Source organism: Microtus pennsylvanicus, chromosome 15 (assembly GCF_037038515.1).
Source record: "Microtus pennsylvanicus isolate mMicPen1 chromosome 15, mMicPen1.hap1, whole genome shotgun sequence".
Taxonomy (NCBI): Eukaryota; Metazoa; Chordata; class Mammalia; order Rodentia; family Cricetidae; genus Microtus; species Microtus pennsylvanicus.
The window spans coordinates 20,888,447-20,908,934 of NC_134593.1; the positions used below are offsets into that span (position 1 = coordinate 20,888,447).

Below are 20,488 nucleotides of genomic sequence, written 5' to 3' on the forward strand. Positions count from 1 at the left end.
ATCTCCTTGAGGAAGAAATTCTACCTCTGTCCCAGGCCATGTACTGGACAACTGTAAGGCCAGAAAGGAGGTTTTCCTCATGGCTACATGGCTTCCTCACAGACTCGGGCTCTGGGCTGACTTACACTGACTTCACCTTCTAAGACCTTGGGTCCTGTCTCCAAGGTTAATAGCTCTCTCTATAGGTGTAGGTCCTTATTATATCCCAGATTAAATAAATGTCGATTCTACTGGATACCTCATGATAGATGCAAATACCACATCAAATAGATTTCGTCTGTTCTGGACTGGAGATGTAGTTCAGTGGTACATGAGGTACCTAGCATGCACAAGGCCCTGAATTCAATCCCACAGAACAACAACCAATTATTCCAACTTCTTCACTAACTGTGTGGATCCTGGAAATCAGCGTAGAATCTATGGTCTTCTTAGCTCTAAGACAGGGGTTCTCAACCTGTAGGTCGCGACCCTTTCGGGAGGGGAGGGCTGAAAGACCCTTTCACAGGGGTTGCATATTAGATATCCTACCCATCAGATATTTATATTATCCTTCATAACAGTAGCAAAATTACGCTTAGGAAGTAGTAATAAAAATAGTTTTATGGTTGGAGAGTCCCCACAACACGAGGAACTCTAGTAAAGAATCTCTGCATGAGAGAACTATGCTTATAAACCCAAAATAATGTCATTAGCCTAATATAACATGAGGAGTCACGTGGCAACTCGCTTTATGACTCTACCTAGATTTAAGTGAGATAATTTCAACACCTGTGGCAAACTTCCTGGCTCAGCAGCACTGCCTAAATACAAAAGAGAGCAGGCATAACTTGGAAAAAAATTAAAAAACAATGATTTCATAAATAGAAGACAGTCTTGGTAGTATTATTTTTGTTTGTTTTGAGAAAGGATCTTGCTACACAGCCCAGGCTGGTCTCGAACCTGCAATCTTCCTGCCTCACCCTCGAGGGCTGGGATTTTGGTACTCATAATCCTGAGGCCACTATATGAATTCTTTCTCCATGTTCTTATGAAAGAAAGAAGAGTGTACTTACCAAACAGCCTAGGACAAGCATGGTGACGAGGAGCACTCTCCCTTGCTCAAGCAGGACCCTTGAAGCCATGGCTCTCATCAGACGTGTTTCTCCCTGAAGACAAAACAACGAGAAGAAGGGAGACACAGTTAGCACTCAGAGTCTTAGGGAGCACTCTTATACAGTGATATGACCACCATTTTCCCTAATACAAGGCACTGAATATTACTTATTTTTTTTAAAAGAACCATTGTATTTTATTTATGTATGCATGTGTTTCCTGCATGAATAGGGCCAACAGGGTAATAACAGTTACAAAACAACATTTCTAAGCACCAGTGTGTGTCTAGCATACTAATTTGCTTACGCCAGAGACCTTCTCAACCTTCCTAATGCCACACGACCCTTTCATACAGTTCCTCATGTTGTGGTGATCCCCAACCATAAAATTACTTCATTGCTATCTCCTAACTGTAATTTTACTGCTGTTATGAACTATATAATGTAAATATCTGTATTTTTCAACAGCCTTAGGCAATCCCCATGAAAGGGTTGTTCAAAGTTGTTCATCCCTTAAAGGGGCTGACACCTACAGGCTAACAACCACTGTTCTAGACCATCAATATATCATTTTTTAGAGATGGGGAAATGACATAAACCATCTCCCCAACCATCTCCCTAAGTGATCTCCCCACGAACCATGAGGTTTCTGTTTTTTATTTATTTTTGAGATAAGGCTGTGCTAAATTGCCCCTGGCAGGTCTTGAATTCATCTCCTATTGCCTCAGTCTCCCCAGCGGTTGGGTTTAGAGGTCTGCTTCAACCACGCCCAGTTCAGGATAAACTTCAATCAATGGTGGCCATGGTTCCTGGTCCCACTGCCAACAGGGAGCATCACAGGCAGCTGTGTGAAAAAGAACAAGCCCCTTGGCCTGTGGGGAATAAGCCTCCTGCAAGGCAAATATCCCAGCAGGATAGGGAGCCTTCCAGCACAGTGGGAGAGGTCACTGATCCACGGCGCTTCTGGAACATGAGAACTGCTACCAAATATTAGCAACCACTGTCCATCACGTTATGGGGCTTAAAATAATACTTTTGTTTACGTCTTTGAGACTTTCATGGGGCTGGAGAGATGGCTCAGAGGTTAAGAGCATTGCCTGCTCTTCCAAAGGTCCTGAGTTCAATTCCCAGCAACCACATGGTGGCTCACAACCATCTATAATGGGTCTGGTGCCCTCTGCTGGCCTGCAGGCATACACACAGACAGAATATGGTATACATAATAAATAAATAAATAAATATTTTTTTAAAAAAAGAGACTTTCATACATGTATGAAATTCATTTTGGTCATATTTCCACCCCACTCCTTCTCCTAACTCTTCCAAGATCCACTCCCAACTCTCCACCTCTCCCAATTTTGGGTCTTTTTAAAAATAAAAGTAATACATCATGTCTAATTTGTGCTGCTCATGCGCTAATGGCTGTGAAGCGACCCACTGGACAGCAGACCGACCCTCAAAGGAAACCAGCTCTCCCTCCCCAAGAGTCCTCAGCTGGCAATAGCTTCTTGGTTAGAGGTGGGGGCTATACGGGAATGTTGAATGGCGTGACCCTTGTGCAGGTCTTTCACAGGCTAGCCCCGCTGCTGTGAGCTCACTAGTATGGCAGTCTCATCATTTCCAGAAGACACTTTTCACCCCAGTTCCCACCTCCGTCCCTTGGAGCTTTCCTATTCTGTCTTCCTTGATGGTCTCTGAGCCTTGTGGGAACGTATGTGATACAGATGTCCCAAATGTGGCTGGAAACTCCATAGACAGTTATTCTCTGTACTTCAACCAGAGATGCTGGAAACTTCATAGGGTTCTCTACACTTCAACCAGAGACTTAACTATTTCTGTGTTAACTGCCACCTACTGCGCAAAGAGACTTCTCCAATGAGGTCTGAGGGCTGTATAGAGCTATGGATACAGAGATATGGATTTGTAGGGCTGGATCACGTCCTTAGTGATAGTTATCGCTCATCCAACGCCCTTCTCTACCCAACCTGAATCTATCTCTCCACCTAACATCCTTCCCCGTTGCTTCCTCTTTCCTCTTCATTTTACTTATGTGTGACTATCCCCCTCCCGATATCATGAACTCATCAAGGCCGAAAAATACAAATTATTACTGTTTCTGTATAATCGTCTGTAAGTCTGAAGATTCTCTAGTTTACCAAAATGTCCACACTGAAAACATCTTCTAACCACCCAGCACCCATGTTTATGGAACAGGTACAGAGAAACTGCCCCTCGTCACACCAAGCAGGCTAATGGTATCAGAGCTAGGCCAGAAAGCGGAGGTACGGGAATCCAAAGTGCTGGGCTGGCCACATCTCGCCAGCTGCACTGTGGAGGCTCTTACAAATGAAGTCACTCAGCCTGCTCATTTGTGTGAATGAGTACTAATGCAGATGTGTCTCAACTGGCCTAGCTTGGCAGGGTCGGGAATAGAACAGGTGCTAGAGATGCACACCCCTGGCGCTCGCTGAAAATAAATTTAAAAAAAAAACTGCTGTGTGTACATGGCAAAGGGGCCTTAGAGGCAGCAGCTTAGGAAAGCAATGCCCAGGGGACTCTAAATCAGCTAGGCTGGGCAGACCTGTAGAGCAGTCCCTAAACAGCATCTGCCCTAGCTTAACTGTCAAAGATCTGGAACCCTGTGAATGTAGTCTGGGTACTTTGGCATGATGTACCCTGGACTGAACCTCCCAGCATTCGTAATTGCTTACTTCTCTTCCTTGTCTCTGGCAAACACTTTCTTTAGCCAAGGCAATGTGTGTGTGTGTGTGTGTGTGTATTCATTCTTTATGCATATGAGTGTTTTGTACTCATGGATATGTACCATGCATGTTCCTGGTGTGTGTGTGTGTGTGTATATATATACATATATATTCATTCTTTATGCATATGAGTGTTTTGTACTCATGGATGTGTACCATGCATGTTCCTGGTGCCTCCTGATCCTGGAGTTACAAACAGTTACAAGAGCTACCATGTGGGTGCTGAGACCTGAATTCAGATCCTCTGCAAGAGCAACAAATGCTTTTAACTGCTGAAGCATCGCTCCAGACCCCATGCCCGGGCTTTTGAAAACAATTTTCAGTGTTATGAAGGACACCCCTGGAACATTAGCCAATCTGTCAGCATTGAGTCCATACTGAGGTGAGCTGATCCAGAGCCAAGCACGGGTCGGCCGTCACGTGTGAGAACACATTTTCTCATCTCCTCTTTCCACTGTGTACCTGGCCTCCCTTCTCATATCCCATTACCTACCAGTCATGTCTGTTTGCCCCCAGTCAGAGTTTGGAGACTCGATTGCCAGGACATCAATTTCAGTCCAGAATTGTAACTCACATAAAGTATGGGCCTGATCTATGCTACATGAAGAATAAATTGGGGATGATATTTTGCTGTTGTTGTTTTGTTTGTTTGTTTATGGAGACAGGGCTTCTCTATGTAGCCTGGCCATCCCCGACCTCAAAGATTCTCCTGCCTCTGCCTCCCAAGTACTGAGATTAAAGGCATGCGTGTGCCACCACCACCTGGTGAGGTGATAGTTTATCCCTCAGAGTGGTAAAGGATGAAACAATATAAGTGAAAAATACATGCCAAGATAACATAAGACCAAAATATAAAGTGACTGGAGGAGGACAAACTCCAGGTAAAGGAACTCATGCTTGACATAGGGCTCAGATTTGGGCAAATTTCAAATTCTGGATTTCTGGGCCAGGGATGATTAACCGCAGGCAGCAGCCGTCTTTAGGAAGGGGAAGCTGTTAATTATATCCTAGCCTAAACAAGAAGTAGCATCTGAGAACCATCTGCATATTTAATCTGGTAAATGGTGTAGGAGGGTCTTCTGTCTATGTGTTACTTTCATTGGTTAAATAAAGAGACTGCCTTGGCTTTTTGATAGGGCAGAAAATTAGTTGGGCGGAGTAGACAGAACAGAATTCTGGGAGGAGGAAAGCGGAGGCAGACAGAGCCGCCATGGAGCCGCCAGTGGCAGACATGCTGAATCTTTCCTGGTGAGCCACGACCTCGTGGTGAATACAGATTATTAGAAATGGGTTGAATCAAGATGTAAGAATTAGCCAAGGAGAGGCTAGAACTAATGGGCCAGGCAGTATTTAATTAATACAATTTCCATGTGGTTATTTCAGGGGCAAAGCTAGCCGGGTGGCGGACACCGCCCGCTCCTCCATACTACAGGTAAATTCTCAAAGCATATGCCTGGGGGGATGCTTAGAATAATCTGCATAATCTTTGACAGAATGAATCATTGGTTTTCTCTATTCTTCCATCTCTCTGCTTTATTTTATTTTACTTTTGGTTTTGGAGGTCAATTGTCACTGTGTAGGCCAAACTCACAGCAAACCTCCTGCCTCATCCTCCCTATTGCAGAACGTATAAGCACAAGCCACCACACTCAGCCCCTATTTTTCTAGCTCTCAAAAACTACTCCTTAACCCTCAGATAAAGTGGATGGAGCAAGGCTGGAGAGATGACTCAGCGGTTAAGAGCACTGACTGCTCTTCCAAAGGTCCTGAGTTCAATTCCCAGCAACCACATGGTGGCTCACAACCATCTGTAATGAGGTCTGGTTCCCTCTTCTGGCCTGCAGGCATACATGTAGACAGACTATTGTATACATAATAAATAAATATAAAAAAGTGGATGGAACAGGTAAGTTTTCATCTAGCAAGACCATACTAACATTATGTAGCAAAGCAGGGTTCGACCCATGAATTTTTCTAATATGCAATAAGTCAGAACATTCAAGAAATGGGAGGAGACGAAAGCAAATCCACAAGCTTACTGCTTATAAAAATCACCATGGAAACGAAGCCTATGCGATAAATGCAAATGCTTACAATGGAGCAGGGGCTTAGAAATACTGCTAGTCCCGCCCGCTAGCAGAAGAAAACACAGAAAGTTAGGACACCATTTTCAAGCAGGACAATAAGCCTCAGCTGGTGGCTACTCTGAATCTCACCCTAACTTCCCTGTATTCCGAAAATCCTTACTGCAAGGGAGCTGGAATCCCTGGCAGCCTAGGAGGAGGCTTGCAGAGATGTGCAAAAGTTAGAGCAATGTGCACACTGGACGGGAAGGGAGAGTGACTTCTCTTCCAAATAACAAAATGTTTGCGACCAAAAACTCTACAAACGTTAAGATTTTCTGCTGCCAAATACAACGAATCAAATTCTCCCAAGTTCAAAATCAACAAAGGCCACTGTCAGGCTTCTAGCTCTGTTTGCTTTGTTTTAACAGAACTTGACCCGCGGCAGGGTTTTCCTCAGATGAAGTCTCTTTTATTTCTTGAGTTGTAAACTCAATCATGCTTGCTCTGGGGAGATGTCGGGATTCTCAAAATGTTCACTCAATAAATACCCCGATAATAAATGGTGTACTTTTTCTGAAATCTATCGACTGTTTATCCTAAGATACAAGTAGAACAAGCACAGCATCATTGGCCACAAGTGCTCAAACACAGTTGCTCCAGGCCTGTACACAGCCATCCCTACGCCACAGCTGTTTAAATTTGTATTTTGGAAGGAAGCCTGGGTTGATTCCAAAAAGGTCTTTATACCATTTGGAGTGTCCTCCTTCAGAGGCGGTCTCCGTTCATTCAGAATTTCCTCATGAGACCCCTCCAAACTTCTTTTCTTTTATTTTTTTTATGAGAAGCTCAATAACCGCAGCCTCGTATAATTGCTGGCTTGATGGATGATTCTTCTTTTCAAACCCTGAGTTTTCAGCCTATAGTTTAAAAAGTCTATGCTTCGCAATGTGTGGAAGAGAAGATAGCCCAGCTCTGTTTAAACATCGTGCGTTCAAATGTAAACACTTTCAACAAATAAAGTATGATGAATGAACTGGATCTTAGCCGGCTCAGCAGAGGCAATTCTGTCCGGACGGCCTTGTTTGTCTTTTCCTTCAGCTGGGGTTTCCTTTACGAAGCCTATGCCATCCCCTAGTCACCTGCTGCAGGCCACATGTACTTCACTGTTCTGTGGCCTCTGCCCACTGGCTGGCAGCTGCTGACTCATTCGCTTGGAGTGTCCGCTTAGCCCAGGAGGACATTCTTAGCCAGCCGGGTTCAGCACCGGAGGAACTTGACGGTTTTCAATACTGATGTGTCAGATTTAAAGCCATTTGGAATTCTGTGATTGAATTGAACATGCATGGAGCTTTCCGGCTGTGCCGTGGCTACACGTGGGGTGGAGCTAGCTGGTCTAGAGGATTGAACTAAAGTGAGCCTGGGCTCACAGATTTAAACAAGTGGATTACACTAATGTCCTAAGGAGGACATGCAAAGTCACATGTTCTTTGTCTTTGGGCTCACAGTTCATTTGAACTTTCAAATATACATGAATTAAGCTCTGAATCATTTCATCATCTGCATTGATGTTCTGGGCTTTTGGAGGGCTTTAAAAACTCATTTTAGAGGCTAGAAAGATGGCTCAGCAGTGGTTAAGAGCACTTAAGAGCACTGGTTGCTCTTCCGGGGGACGAGGGTTCAATTCCCAGCCCCCATATAGCAGCTCTCAGCTATCTGTAACTCCAGTCCCAGGGTGTCTGACACCATTTCCTGACCTCTGCAGGTACTACAATATGCACTTGCTACACTGACATGCATGCAAGCAAAACACCCATACAGCCATACATAAAATAAAAATAAAGGTTAAAGAAAGCTTTAAACATTTTTATAGGAGTCTGGAAGATGGCTCAGTAGGTAAGAGTGCTTGCTCTGCCAACATGAGGACCTGAGTTCAGATTCCTAGCACCCACATAAACACACACACACACACACACACACAAGGTGTGACCACAAGTCCCTGTGTGGGGATTGGAGACGGTGGATCACAGCTGTCTGGTAGTTTGCCTGAAAAAACAATCTTCCGGTTCAGTGAGAGGTCATGTCCCCAGGGAATAAGGTAAATGGTAATAAAGATATTCAACTGTCTTCCAGCCTCCGCAAGTCTACACAGACACACACACACACACACACACACACACACACACACCTTGCACATTAGCGATCCGCCTCATACAAGTCTACGGGGAAAGTCATTTTACACTGTGGTTACTGCCATCTCCAGTGTGTAAGAGTTCGTATCTGTTGGCTTCAGATTAAAATCCAGCCTGGACTCACCATTCATCACTTCCACCAAAGAAACAGTTTCTACAACTGTCCAGAAAATATTAGCATACCATCTCATGAGTTAACATCTACCATGGAAAAGAAAATTCTAAAGTCAATAAAGTCATGCAGCCCTGATAATAAAGTAGACGTCATAAGACATTTTCATTGATTAAAAAGAACTTACAGAGCTTTATGATAAGGCATTAATGCTAAGGCAATTTTTTCACAACACACTTTTATATTTTATGTTCCTTTCACACCAACTCAACATGCAAAGTTTAGTTTTTGTTACCCATGCCTCTGAATCCTTCAGAACTGTCTACTACATTTAGTACTTAATTCTTCGCCCCTCTAGATACATGTCTTCCTCCGCAGAAAACATCCCAAGCAAATCCTGAACTAATGTAATATAATCCTCCCTGTGCATATAAGAAGTTAATCATAAAATGACAACACAAAAATAAATTCTTGTTTACATAAGCTGTGTCTAACAATACCCATTTCCTGTGTGTATAAATTGCCTTGTCAAAAGACATGTCACTGAAATAAAAATAAATCATATCTTCAGAAATAAATTGAATTAAACTGTTTCGTTTAGAGAAATACCCAACAGTGTTTATAGTTTTGTTTACCAACTGAGTTCTAGGCTTAGTGGTTAGTTTACTACTATTAAAACTGATAATGGGTTTTGGATGCCGCCAAACCTGAGAATATATCTGGTAACCCCAGTACTCAGTACTCGGAAGGCAGAAGGATTTAGCTCAAGGCCAGCCTGGGCAACAAAAGTTTGGGGCCAGGCTGAGCTACATGAAGAGACCCTTGAGATAACAAACTATAATGTATCTAACTCAGTTCAAGAAATGGCAAGGGGGCGCTGACAAGCCCGTGAGAGCTGGCTCCTCTCCTCCAGTCTATGGCATGCTCTGCTCATATGTGCTAGCAACTCTGGCGTTCAATCCTTTTTGCACGGAATGAGAATGATTCTGGGCTACAGATGGATCGTCTAAACGTTCCCCTTCGGCCCTCTCCCCCGCAGTTGCGCAGTAGGGCGTGGGCGCCAGCTGGGGGCTGTGGGTGCCTGCCCAGAGACACTGGAAAAAGTGAGAGGGTGGGTGGGCTAGGCGCGATCTGCACACGCACGCACATGTGCCTTACAAACACATCCTTCACGGACTAAACCCTAGCTAAGTCCTGTCACTCATGCTTTCGCCCCCCAAATGACTTGGCTATCCTGGGTGCTTCTCCCGGCACGTGCGCCTCGGCTGGGCTGCGAGCCCTCCTGCCTGAGGCATCCTCCGCCCCTCGGCTCTGATCCCCCCAGGCCAGCTGGGCCTCGCAGCGTTGCAGAAGCCTTGCAAAGACACCTACCTTTCTCTTGTCCTGCCCTGCTGCGCCCGACTGCAGTCCGAGGCTGGGGCGGTGCGAGGTGCAGACGCTAGACTGCACCGGGATCCAGAGCAGCCCTGCCGCCACTCAGCTCTGTAGCCCGGCAACCGCCGCTGCCGGAACCCGCCCCGCCCCTGCTCGCCGGGAGCCCCGCCCCCGGATCCCGCTCTCCTCCCAGAATCTCAACCCGCCTTTAGTTAGTCCCCGTGGTGCAAAAAGCTTAACCCAGGTACCTCACCACACTCCCAGCCCAAAGCTAGCCACTCCCACTGACGACGCCCCGCTTCTAATCTGTCACCATGCCCACCCCTCCAGTCCCAGACAACCCTTGGGTCTCACCCCACAGTTGCAGCCAGGCATGCCTTGGCTCTCCCAACCCCTGCCCTGGGCTCTAGTTATGGGTTCTTTCGCATCAGGCTGCTTAGGCCAGTGGATGCAGGATGAACAGGGGAAGACTGAGTAGAGGAACTAAGACCATCAGGTTTCCTTAGGAGCAGGAAGGGAGCCTTCCTTTCACATCTAGAGTATTTCCCCAGGATCTCTGTACTTTTCCTTTGCCGGATCACATCGCACCCAGAGCCTGTTTCTTCACGGGGGGGGGGCCAGAGAAGATGACAGCTGGATCTACAGTTATGACCCCTCAGCTTGGGTCACCGAAGACTGTGAGGACTCAGCTCACATAACAGGACCAGCTAACTGCATGATAACCTCCAGGAGCTGGGCCTGGGGTGCCGGACTGCCAAGGACTCCTCCTCCTCCTTGTTCAGGAACCTGGTCCAGGGGCTAGCATCACCATTAAACCTGAACCACTGGCCATGGGAAGGGGACATAACAGAAGGCAGGTCCAGACTCAGTAGCTTCCATGTACTGTGTGACGAGGTCATGTTTATAATTCTGAGCCTCGTTTGAGCATCTAGGAAGAAGGAGCTAGCGGTACCCACTTTATATTAAAATAGGTCTGTGCTGTGCCAAAGGAATGTGAGCCATCACTGCCCTGCGTGTTCAGTGATTGGTTCAGTGTGAAACGCCCTTCAAATCCAAGGAACCCCACATGACTTTAACGCAGAAGTACAGCGCTGTTTTCTTTGCTGATCTGACCTTCCCTAAGTCAACCGTGCTTCTCTGGGTATGGAATTTGCTTCTTGGAACCTCATTGGCTATCTTGCTGAGTGAATGTAAAAGTGGGTAGCTTTTATCATTTATCTCCCAAAACACAGCTTGTGACCCCACACTGCAAACAACGTGGTGGAGTACTAGGTACCCGTGAAGAAAACCTTACCACTCCTAAGCGTCAACTTTAAAGGTGGAGACTTTGAATGTAACACACTCGGAACATAAATCCCGGAACGATTTATTTGGAGGTGGTTTACAGCGAATGTGCTTGAGTTTATTTGAATGTCAAGGCAAGGGTGCTTGTCCCTGACCCTTGCATCACTAACACTCTTGAGCACCCTGATTAGGTGGTGAAGCCATCCGCAGAGTGTTTCTTTCCCCACATGCCTCCATCTCTTTGAGGGTGCATCTTACTTTCTTGATAGCCCAGAGCCTCACATAGTTCGTTCATCCTTAACAAACTCAGCTTCTGCTTCCTCCTTTGCAAAATCTCTGGCACTCACTATTCTTGTTCCTTTACCTCCTGTTACCACCTTCTGCACAGTACGGTGTCTCCACCCCCACCTCAACTCCCCCAGAATACGGGCCACAGTCCCCCAACCTGCTCCCCAACCTGCGGTCTGTCTTTCTCAGCTGCCCCTGTTGGGAGGGGGCACTTCTATCCTCCCTGGATTATTAGCATGTAAAGATTTCCACACTTGGGCTCCACCCACGCTAGCAGCCTTATCTCCCTCTCGACCTCTAGCTTTATATTCTGACCAAACTGGTCTGCTTGCCTGGCCTCAACTGTGTCCTGCGTTTGCCCTTTCTGAGCTCCGGAAGCTTCCTCTCCATGCTCCTGCATCTTTTCTCATATTTCACAAAGTCTTGACTCCCACATTTCCTCCTGATCCTCAACTCGACTTCCTCCCTTCCAAGGTGTGTGATCGTTTTAGCACTTGCCACAATCCTTGTAGCAAGATCTTCATGTTCTTCCTCGGGCAGTTAAAACACTTCCAGAGAAGAGGCAGATGTCGTCCCAGCGTGTGCCTCTGATAGCATCAACCACTGGATCAGATGCTAGCTAAATGGGTTTTGGTGGAATTTAATCTGCTGACCAGGAACTACCTTCTCCGACTTCAGCCAAGTGCCGCTGTCCTGTCCGCCTTCCTTTTGTACTCTGAGACAACAACCCATTATCCAGCTAATTCGTTCTTGGATCCTTTCGCGTGTTTGATTGATCTTGCCAGTTAGCTTGTTAGCTCGCTGTGCAGAGAGACCCAACTGTGAACACACCAGGCTTCGAGATCAAACAATCTGGTCTCAATGCCAACTTGGCACCCAATAGTTGTATGACCTTGGAGTAGTTAACCACTGGATATTTCCCTTCATCTGTAAAACAAGTCGCTTCACTGGAGGATGATAAATAACACCGGGTATTAAAACTCCTAGGCTAGTACTTGGCAGAGAGTGCATGCTTAGTAAATGGTACCATTCACAGGTAGGACACTGGTCAATAAAATGACAGTAAATTACTGAAATAACAACTGACAATGGGAAGAGGGACATGAACCTCTGCACTCTAACCCTTAGTTAAACAGTGTTCTCTCCTTTGCTTTGCTTGAGTGTTCCTAAGACCCACTAGCAGCACTCATCAGCCCTCAGGCTCACAACCGAGCACCGATGGCCCTCTTAAAGAATCACAAGCTTTAGCTGAGTGCGGGGTCATGATGGGATGAGGCAGAAAGGTTGGAAGTTCAAAGTCAACCTGGGCCACACAGTGAGACCCTGTCAAAAACAAAGAGAGAACGAGAAGAGATTGCTAGGTTCCTTCAGAATGAAACTTGTGCTTTGAATTCGGGCTGGGAACATTTTCCTCTCGTTAAGCACTGGATCTTCCCAACAGCTTGAGCTTTTAAGTGGAAAAGCTAAGTCACTTGAGGATCTTAAAAAGAGGTATTGTTTTTAAGATTAGTTTTAAGGTAGGTTTTGTTGTTGTTTGAGACAGGGTCCTGTTATGTCATTGCATAGGGCGGGCTGGTTTAGAAGCCACTATGTAGACCAGGCTAGCCTTGTGTCTGCAGCATCTCCCAGCCTGGCCTCTGGAGTAGCGGGTTTATTAGCATATACCACCACAAGCAGATTCTATGCTTGGCTTCTACATCTAGGTTTGGCATTGTCCAAGTATCATAGAACACACTTGTTTAGGCTCTTTTCATCCACAATGAAAAGAGGTGGAGTAACATTACTTGTGACGTTTCAGGAAGACCGCTCACTGACACCGTTCTTTGCTCATGGAAAGCTGCCTGACTCCTAGGGTTCCCACTATAAAACATGACTCCGTGGGAAAACAGACTAGAATGCTAGTTACATGAAAATAGTGGGTTTTTATCAGGCTACTTCACGGCATGGGGCACAGAGCAGATATTTATTGAAAATCAGTTAGATGAATGGCAGAAAGAGGTTGAGCTTCCGGCCTTGAGCCCCAGGACCCACATGATAGAAGGAGAGGACCAACTCAAGCAAGCTGCCCTCTGGTCACCACACACACGCAGCACATGCTCACACCACCACTCTTCCACATACGCATGGACACAAATTAAATAAGCAAAATGTGTTCGAAATAACTGTCGAATGAATTAATTTGGAAGTTTGTAAATACAGGCCATAAAAACAGGCATGGGACTCCAAACCCAGTTATACATGTATTTTTAACAAGCACTGCTGCCGATTAGAGTGGGAAATTGGGAGGACTGAAGCCCAGAGGTGGGAGCCATGTTCAAAGTCACAGTAAGTTAATAATTGAGCCAGGATCAAATTCTGGGCTCCCCAAATCCTAACTTAATCTTTCCCATACCATTAACATCTATGCAAAGGGGAAAAGCGGCTATTTTAGTCAGCCTTGGCACAATCACAGGGCAAACTTGTTTCAAGTTGGAGCCCTTGGATGGATACTCACGAGTTCATGACCTCTAACCCCCAAGTAGATGGCCATCCACCCACTCTGCTCCTTGCCCTTCGCCACACAAGGCTAGATTAAGGAAGAGGCTGGTCAGGCTGCAGCCCATTGGTGCCATGCTATTGGGTTACTCATATACTGGAGACAGCCAACAGGGGGGAAGAAAGCATATTATTGTTGGAAGAAAAAGCTTCTTAAAGTCACTTGACCTCCTGCTGGCCTCTCCTTCCCTTCTCATCAGAGATGGAAGTCACCGGGGGTGGTAGTAAGTACCTTCTTAATCTAGGATATGAGCCTAGGGCAGGCAAACTACACAAGGAAGGCTTTGGAAGCCAAACTTAAAGGGTTGTGACGATACAGAAGACGCCAGGGAGTCTCCCTATTTCCTCTCTTCATCAGTCTTATCCATTCCTCTAAACCAGACAAATGCAAGTGAAGGGATCACTCTTTAGAGGAGCTCAGACTCCTAAGTTTTCCCAGAATGTCCGGGAGAGGCACTGGCGTCACAGAGGCAGTGTCTGACCAACCAGTGGGGGTGGCTGCCTGAGTTCAGTTCACTCTTAAAGGGAAGGTTTATGTTCGGAGTCCCTTTATGACTGAGAGTTTCTAAGCCAGCTAATTCTTATAAAATATGTCTAAAGAAAGACAAAAAATAGGACCCATTTTGTTTCGTTTGTTTGTTTTGGCCAAAATTTTAGGTACAGTGTTTGCTCACAGTGGAGTTCAGCTTTATGTAACTGGAGGAACAGCCTAGCCTGAGAACAAAAGATGCAAGATGTGAAGTTAGATAGATGCTTGCACCCCACTGAATTAATCCTGTGACCCTGAACTTGTAATTCAACTCCTCTCAGACTCACTTTGCCTCTGCGTATAATGGGGGAACTCGCAATTTTATTAGTTGTTAATTTGAATGGTAAAGTTTTTAAATACACTATTCGTGTGGCTGAAGTGCTTGATATTATTACATGAATAATTATTGAAATAATAAATGGAAGGAACCATCCATAAAGATTTACATGAACCTTTATAGATTGACCTTTATAGGGGACTGGAGAGTGGCATAGTGGCTAAGAACACTTCCTGCTCTTCCAGGAAACCCGAGTTTAGGTCCCAGAACCTAGGTCATGTTGGGAGGCTCACAGCCACGTCTAAGCCCAGCTCTAGGGGATGCAGCGCCATCTTCTGGCCTCAGCACACATGTTGTACACACACAGACACACACACACACACACAAACATACAACTAAAAATAAGTCTTAAAAAAGAAATAATACTAAGGACAGCTAGCTAGTTGGCTTTGAAAGCAATAGACAGGTATAAAATGGAACCAGTAGTCTAATTTTTTTGTACAACAAAACCTTTCCAGGAAAGCCAAAGGGTACATGAGAATGCACACCATGATTCTCAGTATGGCAGTGGGACAGGCCAGCCCCTCATATGTGAAACTGTACTGGATTTACAAACTGAACTCAGAAAATCCCATGGCCAATCTCCATCGAGAAGTAATAATTTTTAATTAACTATTAAACTTTTCATGGATCCTACTGACACCTCCTAAGAAAATACCAATCTTTAAAAAAACACCAAAGATACAGTTCATATGCCAACTTCTCTCTATATATATATAGTCTTCCTGCCCCCCACGTCTAACATACACACATTTTCTATATACCACTGATACATGAGAATTATTTGAAATGTTATAGAGGGTGGGCATGGTGGCAAACATCTGTGATCCCAGCATTTGAGGAGTGGAGGCAGCACATGGCCACCCTCAAAACAAACAAACAAAAACCCTAAACATACACACACACACACATATATATACACATGTACATATGTACCATATACACACACATATATACACATGTACATATGTACCATGTACACACATATATGGTACACACACACACATACAGTAAAAGGCAAAAGAAAATGATGGCCGCCAGTCTTTTGACAACTCAGAAATTCTTAGGCAAACAGAAGTGGAGGAGGGGTTGAGAAGGGTCCCTGCAGATCCAGCTGACAAACCTCTCATGGGGACAAAGAAAGGGATTATAGTAGGAAATGGCTATTTCTACCTTTCAAACCTACATTGTTCTCTGACTGGCCCCACAGCACATTCTTCTAAGCAACTGGAAAGTAGACCATGGGGCTCAGAAAGTCAGCCGTGGGACTTTGGTAGACCGAGAGCACCCTCCGGTCTCAGTTTCCCCATGTGTGAGAGGGCTGCAGATATTCCAGGAAAAGAAACCGATTCCGTCAAGGCCCTCACTTCAGCCAGTGCACAGGCTCTCCTAAGGTCACGGAGTGGACTAGAGGAGTCCTTTGAAGACGTGGCCTTTCTGCAGGAACAAAGCAGCCATTGAAGCAGGAGATAGGAAATGCTTTGTAAAAACTGGGATATTGTAAGGGAGAACTGTCATGGACACAGCCACTAAATCCCCAGCAGGGGCATCTGTGGCAATTAGTTAAGAAAGGCCTTTTGAAGCACCCCAGTGCCATTGGAAGTCTTCTCTTTAAAACCAAATGCGCTAGGTTTCAGTTCCCAACAAAGACACAAGGAGTAAACAATTAACTGAATTAATTCAGGCACTGAAGTGGATTTTCAAGGACTTGACTTGCCCAAGCTAGTTTTCTACAAAGCCTAAATAAATCAGATAATTGCTAATTCGCCCCTTTGTTTTGCGCCGAGGAGAGTCTGTTTGTTAAAATGAACCTAGCAGCAGAATAAACAGTCATTAGAACACTCTCTGAGCCCACAACTGAACCAAGACAGCACATTCCAAGCTCACCACCTCTGCCACTGCTTTTTAAACTACTACCTTTAGTGTTATTGTTTGGGAGACCCTTCTAATCAAACGTTTAAAACTCAGGCTCTTGTAAGCGTGATTGGCAGCACCCCCTTCCCCCTCACAAAAGGAAAAAGGAAAAAAAAGAAAGAAAAAGAGAAAGCAAACGTCCTCTTGGTGCAACTGAACCCAAGTTAGAACTTTGGGCTCAGTTCCTACTGATAGGCTTCTAAACACAGTAACTCTGCCGTGATTCTAAAGAATCTCCGCTTCATAGCTGCGAAGGTTTTAAAGTTAACCCAAACATGAGAAGTGCCTATTAGCAAAAGGAAAGTTGTTAAAGTAATTTAATTAGTTGGATCAGAAAGATTAATCACAAAAATAAGTGGGTCTCTAGACCTTTCATCAGAATTTCAGAATCCAGAACAACTGGTCTTATCATTAACATTCCCTCATCGCCCAGCTAACACAAAACAGAGCATTTTGACAATAATGAAATATTTTACCAAATAAACCTGAGGCCAGGACATTAGAATAGATCAGTGTGGGTCCAGCACTCTGGCTCCCTTCCTGAGTGCCTGCAGGTCAGTGTAAAGGTGTGTGTGTGCGTGTGTGCCTCTGTCTCTGTGTCTCTCTCTGTGTACGTGTCTCTGTCTCTCTATCATTGTGTGTGTGTCTTTGTCTCTCTCTGTCTCTATCTCTGTGTGTCTCTGCCTGTCTCTGTCTCTATCTCTGCCTCTCTGTCTCTATCTCTGTGTGTCTCTGCCTGTCTGTCTCTCTGTCTCTATCTCTGCCTCTCTGTCTTTCTGTCTCTATCTCTGTGTGTGTCTCTGCCTGTCTGTCTCTCTATCTCTGCCTCTCTGTCTCTCTCTGTCTTTCTGTCTCTATCTCTGTGTGTCTCTGCCTGTCTGTCTCTCTGTCTCTATCTCTGTGTTTCTCTGCCTGTCTGTCTCTCTGTCTCTATCTCTGTCTTTCTGTCTCTATCTCTGTGTCTCTGCCTGTCTGTCTCTCTGTCTCTATCTCTGTGTGTGTCTCTGCCTGTCTGTCTCTCTGTCTTTATCTCTGTGTGTCTCTATCTCTGCCTCTCTGTCTCTCTCTCTCTGTGTGTAGAAGTGATGAATTCACGAGCAGCAGTTAACTGGCAAGCTCTGTATAATTTGATTTTGTAGGGCACTAATTGAAGTGAAAATGTGGCTGAAATACTTCACGTAACATAATAACTGTTGATTGCCAGATAGTTTTGGTAAACACTTGGCAAATTGTAACTCACAACAGCTGTCACTATATATTTAGAGTAAATGTTAATTTAAGAATATTAGCCTCGTGAGTGTTTCTATAAACAAAGCTCCGGCTATTTTCAAAGGTTACAGAGACTGACTTGAGTATTTTCAGCCAAACCTAGGGCAGCTTGGCCCTTGCTGTTTCTAAATTCTTCCGCTTTCCACTTGAAAGGCTTCCATCCTAAATGCCTTGCACAGGTTCCCTTGGGAATGCAAATGGCAAGGACACACGTGTGATAGATTCATATCTTGGAGGCCAGAGAATAAACTGCTCGTGTTGCTAGAGACGGGGGGGGGGGGGGGGGGGGGGGGGGGGGGGGGGGGGGGGGGGGGGGGGGGGGCAGAAGGGAGAAGAGGGAGGAAGGGAGGGAAGAAGGGAGGGAGGGAGGGAGAGAGAGAGAGAGAGAGAATTTCCATCCAACAATTGTTAGCGCGGCTGTTTTTGTCCTGTTAGAGCTACTCACTTCCAAGTAAGATTTGCATGACAGATCGAAAACTCTCGTGCAAACCGCGAAACAACTGCATCAAGAATCAAATTGAGTCTCGCAGGCACGCAGCCTGGTGCAGGACTTGGCCACAGGCATGCTTGCTGGGAGTTGATAGAAAGCCATTTCTATTTTGAACACGCAAGAAAACCTCAGTGAAAGTTTCAACCACACACACAAACGCCTACCTGCTACCCGCCTGTGCTCCAGCCCCACGCTTTCGGCAGCGTGGTAGCACTTCCGCGCCAAACGCTTCTACCTTCCCAAAAATGTGTGTGGGCGCAAGCCCAGACGAAACTTCAAATCCAGGAAAATGGATTACCCGCGCAGATCAAAGGCAGGCAGGCTGGGAGATGGAGTGCCTGTAATCTGATCGCCGATCAGTTGCTGCGCATCAAAGCCAAGGCTGAATGAACTTACTCAGTATGCACGCAGATCTAGAAAGTTCGCTACCCTCGGATTCTTAGCTGGGCTCCCGCCTCCCGGGCCACAAGTTCTTTTGTTAAACGTGGGCCACGTTGTTCTGCCTCGGCTCTGGAGAACAGGCTTCTCCTCGGCCTGAGCCTCTGGATCCGCAGCTTTCTCTCGCGGTGCCCCAGCGGGGCTGCCTAGTGCCAGCAGGCTGTGCCGCATCCCTTTCATCTCGCTGAGTGGCAGCTCCCATGACATCATGCCGTGCCGTGGGGCTGGTCGGGAGAAGCCAGACAGCCTGTTTTCTAGTCGCGTTGGTCTGTGCCTCGCCCGCGATAGCCTTGCAGTCTGTCTTTTAGATGGGAGGAACCCATCAGGACTGCTGTCGCTGTGCTCCTGGCCGGTAAGATCCTGGACCCGTGCAGGTTCCCGAGGACAGCATCGCTCCCCTGCTTGTGACAAAAATGCACGGAGTCCCACCAGTTCAGAGTGTCCGAAACGCAGTAGAGCTTCGCAACAGTGTTTAACTAGGCTGTTTCTCTGAATACCTGCCTTACACTGCTAGGGTCATAGGCAAACCTTTTAAAAGCTTGATTCACCATTCCCCACCCCTACCCCACACATACTATGACAGGTCTTTAAGAATTAGTAAAACGTCTTTCCCAGTGAAATAAATTATTACAGATGGCCTCAGTGAAGTAGTGACTTTCATGAAGCAGTGAACGCCCAGGTTACAACTTATCAGAAGACCACCGCATCCTCACAGGACACCTGAGTCAAAGGCCTCATAATCTAAATTTGGGGTCCTTAAAAAAAAAAAACAAGTCAGGCAGCGGTGGTGGTACGTGCCTTTAATCCCAGCACTTGGCAGGCAGAGGCAGGTGGATCTCTGTGAGTTCAAGGTCAGCCTGGTTTAAAAAACAAGTTCCAGGACAGCCAGATCTGTTATATAGAGAAACTTTTGCCTCAAAAAACAAAAACAAAACAAAACAAAACCCCCCAAATTATCTGATTTAAGGATGCTTCCTTCTTAGAAGTAATACATGGACAGCTCTTACGAATTCGAAAATTCACAAAGGCGTTTCTTAGAGAAAAGCGTTTGCTTTCGATCACACCACAGCTTCTGTCTCAGTCACGGCACAAACCCAAAGTTTGGACTCAGCTAAGAAATCGCCGCCTGATTTTCGTATTTATAATGAGACTCGTTGCCTGTTATTTAGAACACCCGCAGCGGTGGATAAAGCCCTGCAATGGGAAGGCGGCAGGCTCTGAACCTGGAGCTGTTTATTCTAGAAGAAAGATTTCCATTTTATGATGGAAATATGCCATTTTGCAGAAAGGCGGTGAAAACTCTTTTGTGGCACGCTCAGAGGACAACAGAATGCCCTTCCTTCCTATGACTACCTTCTCTTATCTGTGGCATCTTGTTTTCCCTGATGTGATACTTGAAAATAGTTTATGATCTGTCTATCTCCAGACATCTCTGATTCCTGAGTAAATCTTGATAGCAAGGCACTTGGGTTGAACAGCATATGAGTTCAGTGTAGCATTTAAATAGGGCTCTTTAGTTCCCAATAGTAATTTTCTTTTTTTCCCCAGTGTGGTCCAGACTGGACCCCAGGACCTGCTCATGTTAGGTGAGCCCTCCATCTCTGAGCCCCAGTCTAGATTCTTTGATAGTTTCCACCTGAGACACACAGGGCTTACTTTGTGCATTTTGCTTGTTTGTTTGCTTGTTTGTTTGTTTGTTTTTGAAAGGGTCTCCAGTATCCTAGGCTGGCCTCAAACTTGCTGTTTAGTCAAAGATGGCTTTGACTCAATCCTCCTAGATGCTAGGATTACAGGCATGGATTTACAGCAA

At 45.7% G+C, this 20,488-nt stretch overlaps 1 protein-coding gene across 6 annotated transcripts in view; it reads right to left on the minus strand.

Moving 5' to 3' along the window:
* The window catches only part of Tnfrsf19 (TNF receptor superfamily member 19), an 87,961-nt gene extending 68,853 nt beyond the window's left edge, over positions 1-19,108 (minus strand). For 2 of the 6 annotated variants that reach the window (XM_075949099.1, XM_075949095.1), the window contains exons 1-2: positions 18,637-18,859; positions 1,053-1,145 (exon numbers count right to left, since the gene is read on the minus strand). In XM_075949099.1, coding sequence (XP_075805214.1) covers positions 1,053-1,130 — 78 coding nt within the window. In that variant the 5' untranslated portion in view covers positions 1,131-1,145; positions 18,637-18,859. Of the gene's footprint in view, positions 1-1,052; positions 1,146-9,591; positions 9,857-18,404 lie in introns of those variants that run through there. The other 4 variants (XM_075949098.1, XM_075949097.1, XM_075949094.1 and 1 more) reach the window with 4 other exon arrangements.
* Positions 19,109-20,488: the final 1,380 nt, after the last annotated feature.